Source organism: Vidua chalybeata, chromosome Z (assembly GCF_026979565.1).
Source record: "Vidua chalybeata isolate OUT-0048 chromosome Z, bVidCha1 merged haplotype, whole genome shotgun sequence".
In the NCBI taxonomy this organism is placed as follows: domain Eukaryota; kingdom Metazoa; phylum Chordata; class Aves; order Passeriformes; family Viduidae; genus Vidua; species Vidua chalybeata.
The window spans coordinates 8,155,386-8,170,857 of record NC_071570.1 but is presented as its reverse complement, the minus strand read 5'-3'; the positions used below and the strand labels follow the sequence as shown (position 1 = coordinate 8,170,857).

The window sequence follows — 15,472 nt, the reverse complement described above, 5'->3', positions numbered from 1 at the left end:
ACCATTTCAAATGTAGTATGCTAGAATTTTGCCAGCAAAAAGCAAGGACATCCTGGATTTCAAGACAGAAGGAAACTCCTTAGCTAAAAAAAAATAATTTCAGAACATGTCCCCTGGCAGAAGGAGGGTACCTAAGAGAAACAGGGGAGAATGGAAGCAGGTTACTACTGCTTGCAGTGACAGGCAAGTTCCCGCCCAGGCTGCCTCACCTTCCCAAATGGCCTTAGACAACAGGCATGAGGCCCTGGAACAGGATGGACAGGCAACTGATCATGTGGACAAGATTTTCTTGCTGTGTTGATCCTCCTTTCTCTGCTGAACAGCGACAGGACCCGAGGGAACACATGAAGAAGCGTCAGGGAAAGTGTGGGCTGGATATAGGAAAAGATTCTTCACCAGAGGGTGGTTGGGCACTGGAACAGGCTCCCCAGGGAAGTGGTCACACCAGCACCAGCCTGACAGAGCTCAAGAAGCACTCGGACAATGCTCCTGAGCACACAGAGTAAATTTTGGGGCTGTCCTGCACAGGGCCAGGAGTTGGACTCCATGATTGTTTTGGGTCACTTCTGACTCACGATACTCCATAATAAATATAAGTTTAAAAATAGAAGGAACATTTTAAACATTGATCAGAACAATTAGCAAATTAACTTCCTGCTTTCAAGGTCTATTTTGAGAGGTTTGTGGTTGTTGGTGCTGCTACAAGACTATATTAGTCCCTCCACAGAAGAAGGCCACTCAACATGTAATGGCTGAACATGAAATGGCTGGGACATTTAGGCAGGCCATGAAAGTGGTTGAGATGCAGGAGTTAAAATGAAAGAGGGCACATGAAAGGAATATGACTGGGCAGATTAGGCATTTCTCCTTAGAAACTGAACTCAACAGACAAGTTGAATGCACAGCAGGGGACAGACACATAACTTCTATCCAAGGTTGCATGTTTCACTCAGTTTGATACAATGGGGAAATATGTAACAGTATTTTGAGACTAAAAACTAGCATGTTTTTCAGCAAGTCTCTCGGACATACAAGCACACAACATCTGCAGAGACAGGGAAAACTGCTTGCTTATCACTTGTCTCATTTATCAGACTCATTTGCCTCAGAGTTACAGTACATACTTTGCTATTTATCAGAAATGGAAAACATTCCTGTACTTACTAAGAGGTTTAAGTGTCTGATTAAACACTCCACTTAGTGCAACGGAGCATGGCAGAACAAGTGCTGTACAATACAACACAGCAAAATGAGATGAGTAACTGCAGGGAAAGGACTACTAAGTGCCTTTCATCGAGCATGCCAAGAAGGGCAGACATCTCTTTTTTTGAGACATATCCTGAAGAATTTCAGAAATTAGGTTAGTGCTCAACAGAATGCTATTACTATCTTAAACCCAAGGATGGTTTTAATTATCAAGCCAATGCACGCCACAGTATCAGCAGAAACATAGTGGGTTGCTTCCTTTTCCTCCACTTTCCACATACAATCTCCACCTGCTCCGTGAGTCATTACTCATAGACCACTGTATTAACATATGTGGATTTCTTGGGCAGTAACTTAAACAGATCCTAGAACTCAAGTCAAGATATTGTAAGGACAGAGCCTTGGGATTCTCAAAAACAAACAGAATATGCCATTTTGCTATCTGTAATACTTTGAACTGTCACATCTTATTCAAATATATGTTCAAAAACAGAGACAAATAACTTTGGCTCTATATAGGTACAGCTAGCATTTTAAAGGATTGCTTGGCATTCAAGCAAGAGAGGAGGATCACAACTTCCCATGCTGATATCTCAGAGTTCATCTCCCACAACTCTGCTTGACTGAGACTGAAATAAAGTTACAGTCATTAGTTCAAAATGTTAATGGTCATACTTTAATATTTGCATGCCATCAGTCTGGCTTTGAGGCTTTGTGCAACGACAATGCCTAATGTGAGGTGCTTTTTTCCAATCCTTTAGTTTCCCTAAAGCCAAGTATTAGCAGCTGAGCATATTAATGTGAGGTTTTCTGGGTTTCTCTTGCTTACTGTAATACTACCAGTAGTAACTGGGTTTTTTTTTTAACATATTTGTAAAACTACTGTATGACCACTGTCACTTCTACATAGAATAGAGATATATTTCTATCAGAAATGACAGTGCTCTTAGCTTGATCTGGATGTCATATCATACAATGATCTTTCCCACAGTCCTAACCACATTCCTGGTTAATTCCACCTTCATACAGGCAGAATTTCTTCCAACAGCAGCGGACTCAGAAATATACTCTAAAGGTACTTAAAAATATATGAAAACAAATAATATTTCTGTATTTTCTGTTTTCCTAATATATGCTTCGAAATTTTCTTTTATCTAACTGTTTGCTATGTACTTTTTCAAACAACAGCCATTTAAAATTCTATTTTTAAGAAAGTATTTATAATATTAATGCATCCCTTCAGTCTTCAAAGATTTAATCTAAAAACTAACCTAATAGTTAAAGATTAAATCCTTTTTTAAATTAAGGTGGTGGAGGACTGGATTTCACTTCGGACTTTTTAATGTAATCATTTTCTTCTACCATCATTGTCTAGCCACACCCAAAGGCAGGCCTTAAGTCACACAGAAGTGAAGACATTTACACATCTCCATGAAAAAAGTATTTACCCTAGAAAGACAGTTTACATATTCATCACCCTTTTCCCTTCCCCTCCTTTTCAATTCCAACAAATACAGGCTCTTTCCAAAGACTTTGGATAGATTTGATCTCAAGGACAGGAAAGTGACAGTGGTTTAGAATAGACTTTTTTGATCCCCATCAAGGCAGGTTATCAGTTAACTGCTTAATTCTCACCAGGCCAAACAGCCCTAATTAAAAAAATAATTTTAAAAAAAGTAACATAAGAAAACTAAAAAACGTGAACAATTTAGTTAATTATATAAAAACAAGGCAGTGCCAATATTCATACTTACAGGCTGAGGCTGTTCTGCAATACAGCAGTTGAAACACAACCAAAACTCACTCATTGTTCACAGTCTGAAGTGGGAACACGGATGAAAAGCAGGATTCAACCTTTGTACTAAGTTCTTTGAACAGGTTTAATTTTAATGGCTCCAATGTGAGAATCTTCTTTTCTGATGAACTCTTCTCCAAAGACAAGGCAGACCCAGGACAAAGAACTTGAAGGCAAAAAGTTATTGTAGAGTCTTCTTCCAGAAGGTTGATCCCAGCACCAGAGAAATATTATGTATGCTTCTTTGGTCCCTAGCGTTACGTGAACCTGAAAATAGAAGTACATTAATCAAAAAGAGAGAATACAAAGAATCTCATGCTCCAAGCCAGCCACCCACACCACTGATTTCTTGGTAATACCCTGAATCACAGACTGAAATACATTAGCAAACAAGGCATGCACTTTTTTCTACAGTGACTCCCAAAAATGGCATATACCATAAATCCATATGAGACTTACATTCCAGCTTTGGGTAGATGAAGTGATATCAAGGACTGCCATCCAATCTATTGGCAGTAATCTTGGTTGGTTTCTAACTTTCAAATATCATTTCAGAAAGTGGTAATTGCCCATACACCCCTTTATCTTCTTAGAGAATTGTGCCTGTTAACACATTATACTTCTCAATGCATACATACACTCACACTGTGAGATTTAAATGGTATTTAACCTCAACCCTGTTACACAATTGTCAGTCAAAGGTATGCTTTCCTAAATGTTGAGGAAACAAATACATTTCTGTTTATAGAATATTTGCAAAATGGCTGGACCTGGTCAACACAATGTATTTTGTTTCCTTCCACCCTCTTCTATCCTATGCTTCATTTACAGTTGACTTCAAAATAGAGCATTAGTTGTAGACCTTGAAATTGTTTCCTTAAACCTCTATAACTCCTCAAGTGGAACAAATGAGGCTCCAGATTCCAACCATTCCTTTGCTCAAATTATGTTTGTTGGTAAACCTCCATTCTGGTTTGTTTCAGTAGGAGTGCAATAAAAATTCCTGTGAGACTTCACTTATCTCACCACACATCATAAACTTTACTTGAAGAGAAAGTGAGATAGTGAATATTCAAAAGTTTTACAGGTATACTCCTTAATAATTCTTTATACAACTGCATCTTCACTCACACAGATGTTTCCACAACTATGCAATTTCCATTTCTATGCAATTCCTCACAGTATGAAGTTGTTTGGAGGCTCCATGCATGTATCGGTACACACGTTCTGTGGCAGAGCATCTCCACTTTGCTTCCACCTTCATTAGTTCTCTACGTGCCAAGCACATGAGCAGACATGTCCCTCATTTATTACATACGTGCCAAGTCACTGCACTATGTGGCCATGACTAGCCATGTACTTTCCACAACTACTGTCTACAACACGCACAAAAAGAATACAGCAGAACCTTTTCCATCTCCAAAGCTTTTGGCAAGCTCTCACACTTCTTGGCTTTTAAGACACTACCTGAAGCTCTTTGAGAAAAAAATGCATGCTGCAGTAAAAACATCTAAATAGCAAAATCCCATCTAAAGTACTCCTGTCTCCTAGCTTTGAAAAAATCAACTGATACTGTCAAAATTAGGTTTATCTGCCTGTTTCTGACATTCCTTGCATAAAGATCAGAACGGGGGGGGGGGGGGGGAATATGCTTTGCTAGGTTATCCTATTGTTAACACCATATAAAACAAAGCAATTTTTATTAAACAGGATACCTTGAGGGCAAGAAGGAAACCTAAACCCCACTCTGACAAAAATACTTCTATATAACCTTTTGCTTGTCAGGCACTTAAAAAAAAGGTCTTGGTACAGTGCTAACATGACGTATTTTCACTATTTAAAAGATGATTTTCCTCCTTTAAAGATCACCATCTAAATCCCATGAATGAATCAAGAAATTGCAATAAAACTCGGGTTTCAACAACCAGTAGTGTGAAACCCAAGTATGAAAATAGAAGTCTCTACAGAAGTTCTCACTCCACACTTAGGTGGCTTCACACCCATTTTCTAAATTATTCTGGTGACTGAAAATTTCATTAGCTTTAAATAGCAAGAGTAACAAAGAACACCTTGACAGAAAAATACTCAGCTGTTCTCTACATGCTCAGAATTTGCATGCTACACAGTTCTTTTCTAAATTTGATTCAGTATGTTACAAAATCAAAAGTAAAATACAGTTAACTCCTATTAAGCATGCAACATTTGACAATTCTAGTCCCATGTGTGTACAGCTTATGTCTCCTTAAGAGCTGGTAGATTTACTTCTAAGATAGGTGTGAAGTTGTTCTGAAACACAGCAATGCCTAGCTGTTCAGATTATGAGGAACTGAGAAATCAAACATTCAAAGTTAGCATTTTAAAGTTTGATATATTCTAAGCTGCTAGTGCAAGGAATGGGTATTACACAGTGAGCTTTTCTTGCTCTGTAAGTACCCCAATATTCTGAGTTGTGACTCCTAAAATTATGATACCTGTTGTTTCCTTACAATCACTTTCTAAGTCCAAAAGTGACATACCAAATTCTTGTTCTCACAGAGGGTTAACTTTGATCCTCCTGTTACACCCAAGTACAGAAGACATACTCTGAAGGGACAGGAGATTCCTTTTGTTGATCTGTCTCTGTGTTTGTTCACTGACAGCTGGCACACTCCTCCAGCTCACTGCAGCCTCTAGCACTGTGCAGAGCTGAAGCCCTGGGAGCAAACCTGAAGGGTCTGTGTGGGCACCTGTGAGCCTGGAAAGCTCTTCCTGGTCGCAGAATACCCAAGGACACAGAAGCCTTGCTCTACACAGCTGCTCTCTGCATGCAGGACTTGTGACCTCCAGGACAGTCAAAACTAACTCCCTGCCTTAGATCTAAAGTTTTCGAATGACAAATCCAAGCTAAAGATTGTAAAGAATAATCTCTGAATACATGTTTATTCTTAAAAAGGCATTTTTAGTTCTATAGCCTGTAAGGTACTACATTTGCCTTTAGTTTGGTAGTTCTGCAATCACTAACACTTTTTCAATCTGTTGACTTCTTATTAAAACACACAGCTGACATATCAGTATGTCTGGAGAAAACTGACATTAACTGCACCTCTTAAAAGGCAAACAAATGCTTAGCAGTATTATTTAGAGCTCTGGAATTTCATACGACTTCCCAGTCTGCTAAACAAATGATTTTTACAGGAATGAAGTTAATATAAATATCAGGTATAAATCCATTGCACCAACGTGGAAAGAAAAAGCAATTAAGCTGAAAGAAAAAAGCTGCATTGGTGCTGTGATGTTAATGACAACACACTAAAACTTCTCTTACATTGTCAGTTGCTTGTTTAAAGAACAAGTTGAATCAGGAAAATTCTACTGTTCAAATCATTGGTTATAAAGAAAGAAAGAAAAAATATCATAGTGGGCCTACAGCTTCTAGTCAGGTAATTATGTAATATCAGCACACCAGCAATCTCATGGGAAATTGTTCCTGCAAAACTTGAATTGTACCCCAAGCCTAGCTGCAATTAATGAGGTCTCAAAATACAAGCAGTATTTCCCTCCTTTTTCATACGATTAAGATCTGAGTCACAGAACCACAGAACAGTCTGGGTTGAAATGGACTTTAGAGATCATCTTGTTCCAGCCTCCCTTCCACGGGAACACCTTCCACCAGCCCATCCAACCTGACCTTGAACACTGTCAGGGATGAGGCATTCACAACTTCTCTGGGCAACCTGTGCCAGTGCCTCACCACCCTAACATAGCATTGTTTGCAGTATTGCTGCATTTGTCTATGCAGACCTGCCATATGCAGAGCACAACAGAGGCTGAAGAACACACTTCACAGTAACAGCTCTGCCACCCTTTGGTTTTGCTCTTTGCTCAGTTTATGGTGCTCAGAGTGGCAGAACACCCTAAAGCTCACATTGAAAAGACAAGACAATTACTCTGTCTGAACCAGAAATTTATCAGAGCGATGAGTGGTGAAAGACCAGTTTGCTTTTCCCATGTAAACTTTCTGAACTCTGAATGCAACTTATTTTAGAGTGGATGATTCACATTACAGAAACACACAGGATTATCATGCTGAACAACTTTGTTGCATCTTAAGGCTCATTATACCTTAGTTATGATATCAATTTCATAACATTTATAGAAATTCTAAATATAAAGAAATCAAGATTTTAAAAATAATACATTGTTTAACATTTAAAGTGAAACACCAATAATGTAATTTTCTTCACTCTAAGGTTTATTCCACAGTGGCTGGTCTAAGGCAAAAACCAAAACTACTGCTTATTGTTAAATACCAGTCACAAAGGCAGGAAGTGCAAGCACTGCATTAATGATTAGTGGACAAAGCACATTTTATTACATTATCATCCATTTTTCTTACTAAAGCAGTATTAGCTTTTCAGTGAGAAATATACAGAGCAGGAAAGGAGGAAAGGTGTTGTCATGCACTAAATAGTTACTTAGTTGTTGTTTTGCACTGGGTGATTGGGAATTTGCACTGAGTAGTTTTTGTATTGCACCATGGAGTTTATGTCACATTGGTCTGTTCCTCACACCTTTCTCCTCCCCGCTAAGCCTCAGGTATGGTGGTTTCTCTCTGACCTGCTCCCCCCTCCCCTTCTCCTCACCTGTATCCCATTGGATGTGACTTCCCAGTTCTGCCCCACCCCTCTTCCCTGGGCTCAAAAATCCCTGGACGAGACATTCGGCCTCTTTTTTTCTTCTGGACACCACCAGACGCCTCGGCCTCTGTTACCCCCTGAGGCGTCGCCTGGATCCGAGGTGGCTCCTGATAATAAACAGGATTTAGTCCCGAGGAGAAGAGCACTTCCCGTCTTTTATCTTTGTCCATGTAGGATACCCCTGCACCGTGCTCAGAGGGGACCAGGGGATTCTTACAGAAAGGTAAACTAAGACATCAATTTTCCCTCTGAGCTTTTCACATTTATTGATATAGAACAGGTTAGACAGCATTTACCTTAACTGATGCAAACAGGAATATGCACTATGCTGTGGAGAGTCAAAATAAAATTATTTTTTAACTATACAGCTTGAGAACAGCCTGGTCTTTTTAAAAAGGCATCCTTTTAAGGGTGAATTTTCTATATCCTTTGACTGTATACCATTCACTGTGGCTTTACACAGGAAATGTGGAAACAACGCTCTTTGACAATCACTTGAAACAAATAAAACCACAGGAAGAGAAAAAAAAAATTACAGAAAAAAAAATCTGAATTTAACTAGGCTTGCTCCAAAGCTCAAAGCACTATTTAAGAAGAATGGGGAAAACAGGGTTTAAAAAAAAAAAAAAAAAGGCAAATCACAAACCAAAATCATGCCATGCCATGGTATGTCATGACACAACATGATGTGCCATAATAAGCACATGTAGGCACAAAGCCACGACCAAGCCCAATAATAGTATTTTATTCTCAAGTATTTAATAAGAAAGAAACCTTCCAGTTATTCTTACTATAGGAGATTTATCCTATGAAATATATGGGTATTTTGATTTGTTTTTTTTTGCCTTAAAGGCTTTGAAAAACTATCATTTCTTTCAATCCTGCAAGCTGTAAATAGAAGATTATCATCTCTGAGTGTATTTTTAAGACTTCTTTCACATTTTGCACTTTAAATTTCTATTGTAGCCACACTATTTTCTCTTGATGATGACTAAATAAAGTCATGTGGCAACTAGAAATGAGGGGAGGAGAGGACTAAGGCATGTCCAAACCAAGAGAGAGGCTGTGCCCGTGCACATTTACATAGACTTACAGCTGTAGCAACCAGAGAAGACTCTCCAGCTCTCAAAGGAATTGAGAGGTGTTTATTCATTTGGTAGCCTAATTTTTTGAAATAAAACATTCTACAAGAAGCAAGAGGTTTTAAACAAAGACAACCTACAGAGAAAGTTGCCTCCATTCATGAATTTTGTATCAAAAACTTTATCTCATCAGGGCACTGAACTTACAGAAGCGCTCTTCCTCCATTCCCTATACAAGAACAGACACTTCTGGGCACTTTGACACTGATTTTTATGCAGCAATTATGTTCTGCACTTCCAAACCTTGAGAAACCTTGAGCTGCAAATAACTCTTGCTACACAAAAGACAACATTCACCATCAACATAGCCTGAATAAGGCTGAAATCCTTTTTTCAATTCCTCATAATCTTCTCATATTGACTCTGCCTTAGTGCCTCCCAAGTCCCTTAGGTTTAGTTTCAAGACATTTAACAATCTTCTTCAAAGTCTGAGTTAGACTTTCTTGTACATTTTTAAAACCTGAATGTATATGTCCTGACTCTGTAAAAAGGTTATTTTATTCATGTCTTTGTGATAGTTTTTTTCACATTATTACTGAAGTGGTAAGACTGTAGGGCTTTGCTTTGGCATTATTGGTCAATTGGAGTCAGTTCTTATTTTTTCCCCCTATTAATACTGAAATAGTTTTCATTAGTATATTTCCTTAAACAACTTAGAAATAGGTTGTACTTAAATCGAGCTCAATACAAACTAATAACCATAAACAATTACTATTATAAGAGCAATTTGCTTCTGAGTTAAAGGTTTGAAAGATTCTTGAAAACAGGGGAATAGTATGAAGGTACTATTTATAGCTTACTTAAAGGAGACAGACAGGGTGATTTTTTTAACTGTTGTTGTAGCTAATAGTACAGAGTCTAGCTTTAGGAACAATCACATCTTTCACTGAACACCTCCAGATTTTGTGCTTTCAGTTTGTAGGAAGCCATCACAGGTTCCTCTGCAATAAATGTACCGACCCACCTGGAATAATACATGGGAAAGCAGAAAAAGATACAGAAAGGAAAACACAGGAAGTGTTGAAGGAGAATTACTACGTTTTCCTTATCAGGCTCCTGATAGCCTGAGAGGAAGCTGTAAGCAAGGGGATAGCAGGAAAGCATACAATTCTGTCAAGGAAAGAACAGCTCATGAAGTGTGACAGTAAAGACATTTGCAAGTGCCAGCTGTGACGTTAAAGCAGAAAGGCTCTAAACATTTTTACTTTTTTTTTTTTTTTTTCACTCTCATCTGCAACTGCTTGAGTTTTACTCTGTTTTTTTTCTTCAGAGTAAAACTCTGAAGTTTTACTTCACTTACATTTATTTATTTCAGTTGAGGGATCCAGCCCTTGAAAGGTCCTTACTATTTTGGGCACAGAACCAACAAACGAGATAGTACCACCTAGTCATATTAAAATTCTTCTTGTCCAGTTCTTTTCAAAGCTTCCTCCTGTCTTTAATTAATAACTACATTTGATATATAAGGGTTCAGTGCGTCTTTCTGAAACAGCCAATTCATAGCTCATACTATTCCCCACACTTACATGCCCACAGCAACCTGCTTCTCTTGAAACCACAGCACTAATAGTTCTGCATTATGAAAATGTAGAAAGACTAATAGAAAACTCATAATCAAAAATTTTTTACTAAGTAACAGGAAGGCAAACCACAGACTTAATAAATATGTTCTGTCCTACCTAAGACATAATCTAGGCATATTTTGCCCTGCCTCCAAAAACAGCCAGCTAAGAACAAGTAAGAAGCCTTTGAGAATTCACTCCTATGGTTTAGAAAATCTGATTTCATACTGACTTATTTGCATTTAAAAAATTGTGTTAGACAAGATTTTAATTGGTCAGTAACATTTTTTTTCTTAAGTGGCAAGTCCTATAGAAGGAAAAACAATGCTTTTCTCAGCTAGCCTCCTTGTTACTTCTAACAGGTAATACCAGGGAGGAAAAAAGTGAACAGGGGAAAGTAATGGTTCAAAGCAAACCATCAATAACGTACCATTTCTGTAAAGAATGGAAAGAAAGAAACCCCCAAACAAACTTTCCTGAAGAATGCCCAGTTATTATTATTATTGCCATATTCTACAGTAATGATGGGGAATCCTCAACATTGGCATCCACGGAGACCATCATTTTAAAAACAGTGCAGCATTAGAGAGAATGGAACAGTCTATGCTCACAACATACTACATGGCAGACCATACAAGATACTGAAAGGACCCTCACCTGTTCTTAGTATGACAATAGATAAAAAGCATTACTCACAGCATTTAAAATGTTCTTTTTTCCACAGGAAACTAACACATCAAAGCAATATCTAAGGGAAGTTTGGGGTAGAGGAGAGGAGTTAATGTGAACAGGAAAAGAAAGGCCATTAAAAGTGCAAGAGTTCACAGAGGCAAACTCTTAATAGAGTAAGACACTTACTTAAAGTAAGTGTTTCATATCAAAAAATATTATCACTATGGTATACCACTATTTCAGCTTTTAACCAGCCACTGTGAAACAGAAGTGCAACACAAGTGTAACATTGTTCCTAAAGACCTTTTAATGCACTTCAGTAAATTATTGCTGCTACTTCTGTTGTCCCTGGTGTGCGGTGCCAATTTACACACTGAGACAAGGGATCCCTATCTTTTTATTCTAGTTTGTGCAAAGCATGAGCTTTGGCCACTAAAAGCTGACTCCTCAATCACCAAAACTTTACATCATTTATACCTTTCAGCAAACAAAGAAAGCACAGGTCATTGGCTACAAGTTACACAGATATCTTTAATTAGTATTACACCTTTTACTGGTTAAATTATTCTCATGTTAAGTAGTTCACATGCTCAGATTTTCTCCTGAGTCGGTAAGTTTCTTTAGTTCATGGGCTGTGAGTCAGTGGTCCCTGTCTCCCTCTGCCAGAATTACTTTTTACCCAGTTGGAGCTGGTCTCAGCACAGCTGCTGTGTTTGCTTTATTAGTTTCTTCCTTATCATAGGAGTTGTGCCAAAAGTCCTTGTGGCACATAAATTGTGCTTTGTTTTTGTCCACTATTAGCAGTACATTCTTCTCCCCTAGCTTTGTCAACCTCTCTCTGGGTCTGAGATCACAGAAGAATGTCAAAGCCTAAATCTTAACAAGGCAATTCTACTTAAAAGTAATTTATCTAATACCTGGACATCACTTCTTCACCTCCCACTTGAGTGCAAAACAATTATGAGACCAAGTGCAGTAAGCAAAAGCAGTCTCACATTTTGTGGGACTGGATAAGTCAATTTCACTGCTACCCCATGAAACTACCCAGGATTCACATGGAGCCATCTGAAAAGCCAGATGAATTATCTCTGTTCAAGTCCTCCCCGGCATGTGACAGTGCATGCTTCAAATGGCAAGAATGTATCAGCAGGACGTCTTTGCTTTAACTTTCAGTTCCACAGCTTGCAAAAAGCAAAACTGAAATACGTTTTTGTTCAAGGTGCAACAGAACTGGGTATTTTTAATCTGCTATCATTTAAGGCCTTATCAGTCATTAATAATTTTTCTCTAGACCTTTTATAATTTCTCTATTATTAGCTTGTTTAGATGACTTGAACTCTGTATATGCATGCACATGTAAGCACATGGGAGATGGCTTAAAGAAACTTAAAAGTTAAGACAAATCACATTTTCAAAGATACTTTGGGTCACTCTAGAGTAGAAGTGCAACATAGGACTTCTGGAGTGGGTACTCACAGAAGTTGTAGGTAGAGGCCTCTGAGTTCATGCAGTCCATTTTTTCAAGTGTACCAATTCCCAAGAAGCAGTACACTCTCTTTTTACTGCCCAGTGTACTGTACTTTCAGAACACACTTAAATGACCACTCTGCAGCTTAATACAAGTGACATCTCGTTACTGTTTGCTCATTTGAAGAGCACACACACAAGAACCACACATACACAAGTCTAAATTAGGCTTTGACTGGTCTGAAGTGGTATCAGTTTCTCCTGACTAGACACTTGAGAACAGTATATTGAACACTTGGTTTATTTTACATGCAGTGCATCTTCAGACAGAAAATGGTGCAGAAATATCACCCAAGTTTGGAAGAAAAAGCAGGATGTAATAGGGCATATGGCAGAGCCAGAAAGCAAAGAAATTTTAGAACTTATGAGAGATGGAAAAGTGCTAACTGGGCCTGTTTAGATTTCACTCTAAAGATAAGCATGGAGTGGCACCAGTAGACTCACAAAGCAAGTTTCATAAAGTATTATCTAGTCAGAAACCTGGATTCATGTAAAAATCCTTTCCATAGCATTACGTGTGGTTGCAGACCAGACCATGTGGAGAGAAGAAAACTGGTAAAATGTTTGTCTTTTTCCTATTCTCCATTAATAGCCAGAGATTAGCTAGCACATTAATGTGTAACACACAGCACAAAGTGATGCCTAGACAGGAGGGTCATGTTTCATCTTTTTCTAGCAGTATAGAGCAGTAAATGCTTCTTTCTCCTGCCTCCAGACATTTCTTAAAGTCACTTCAGGGAAAGGAAAATCCAGACATACCTACAGCAACAAAGAAATCTGGTCCGAGTACCATAATTTAAGTATGCCATAATGCAGCTAACAGTGTCCTAATTCTGTAACACTTATACAAGTGCAAAGAGAACAATGAACTGAAATACAGCTCCTGAGAAGCACACAAAGAGAGCTCCTATGCTTCCCCAGGAGAGAAAACCCCTTTCAGTCACTTCTACACACAAGAAACCTGCTAAATACTGTGACTGCATGTGTGTGCACATGTCCATACAAAGCCACACACACAGCCTACAATTAGTAATTGCAGCAATCATTAAGTATTTCATTCCTATGGCTAAGGCTCTCATGCTATATCCACCAAGTACGAAAACCACTAACCAGAAAGCTAACAAACATCTACAAACATCAGATAGGCAGCCTGTACTAGGAGAACAACTACAAATTGAAAAACTTTTTAGGGATACCTGGTTTAAAAAAAAACCCATATATTAGAGTTGTAGTTAGTATAAAATAACATTTTTTAGGTCAACAGTATATTTTGATTTTTTTGCTGGAAAGACCACTCATTTTTCAAAAGAGAATGAAATTCAGAAAAGGGAAAATTTCAGAAGCTCTCCAGATTTTTTATACACACAGCTGCTCTCACTAAGGCATTACACATGCACAGAGTTATATCTCCTTACTAGCAATAACACCAGTACAGGGTTGTTTATCATAGAAGAAATACTGTAATTTCCAAAATATATTATTTTGTGACTATCTTCAAATTTCAGCTTGATTCAGATAAAACACATTAATAAAATGCACATTAATTAAAAGGAATTACTGTTCTTTGCTTTTCCCTTTCCCAAACTGAAATTCACTGCAAATGATCCTTAATATCGCGTTAAATTTGAGTATTTACTTTACTCTTTCAAGTAAGTACTTGACCACAGAGAGCTCTTGCTGCTTACACTGATAAAGATGCTTACCTCCACAGAGTATGAAAAAAATGCAACTACCAACAATATCTTGAAAATCCTCACTGACTTTAATTTTGTGATAGATAGATGCTTACTAATTTTTTTGGTTAGAGATCTTGCTGTTTCGCAAGTCTGTGATGGATGAACCCATTCTGAGTGAAAAGTGCTTTGATCCAGACAGACACCATTAACAAGGTCGTCTGACTGAAGTCTGTCCTGCTGAGCAGAACTCTGCTAGGCTATATCTTCACAGGAACTAAGGAATCTAGGCTATGTCCTACCATGAGCTGACAGAACCAACCTGAGCTGACTGTGATGGGGTCATTCCCTCAGCGTTATCTTCTCCAAGCTGAACAAACCAAGTCCCCTTAACCACTCTTCAGAAGTCTTGCCCTCGAGACCTACCACCATCTTGGTCACCCTCCCTCTCTTACAGCTTTAGATAAAAAGATATTTAGATATTTAAATTGTGTAACCCAAAACTGCCCCCACAGCACTCAAGGTAAGGCTGCCCCAGTAAAGGGCAGAGCAGGACAATCTCCTCCCTTGCCTGGCTGTGATGCTTTGCCTGATGCACCCCCCTCTGCCGCATCGGTCCGTGTCTCACAAACGGGATGGGACCCTGACTGGTTGCAGACTTCGGATTTATTATCTGTCTGTATCATACAAGCAAAAAGCAAGAGACACAGGAAAATAACAACATCCATGCAAATCCAGATCAGAGACAAGATGGCAGCCCATGCAAAGACTTTTTCTACATATTCTTTGAACCAATAGCATAAAAGAAAAGGTGTAAAGTTATTGTACTCTAATCAATTAGAAAAGGACCCACGTGGGTTTAACATTAACAAAAGGACTTCTATGAACCTCAAACAATACACAATAATTCATTATTTAAGATGGAAACTTTTTTCTATCTTTACAAAGCATATATCTAGGACTTTTCACATCTTGAACTATCAGTAAGTTCTCGTTCTTTCTTGTTCTTTATGGTAAATATAAATGTATTCACTTGGTTCTTAACATCCTAGCTTCCCATGAGAAGGTTTAGAAATTTCCCCGCCTTTCTCAGCTTTATGTCTACTTTCTGGGGCCTTTTTGCACTTTCTAAAGTCTTTTACCTTTTTATATTCCTACACCCCACGACAGAGCTGGCCCTCCTGGCTGCCAGGGCACTGCTGACTCATGTTCATGTTCA

General features: G+C 38.4%; 1 protein-coding gene across 5 annotated transcripts in view; it reads right to left on the bottom strand.

Annotated features, from left to right (window-relative positions):
• The window catches only part of CDC42SE2 (CDC42 small effector 2), an 84,567-nt gene that overhangs the window by 31,104 nt on the left and 37,991 nt on the right, over positions 1 to 15,472 (bottom strand). For 4 of the 5 annotated variants that reach the window (XM_053932057.1, XM_053932061.1, XM_053932059.1 and 1 more), the window contains one exon: positions 2,961 to 3,268. In XM_053932057.1, the coding sequence (XP_053788032.1) occupies positions 2,961 to 3,014 (54 nt within the window). In that variant the 5' untranslated portion in view covers positions 3,015 to 3,268. Of the gene's footprint in view, positions 1 to 2,960; positions 3,269 to 15,472 lie in introns of those variants that run through there. The other variant, XM_053932056.1, reaches the window with a different exon arrangement.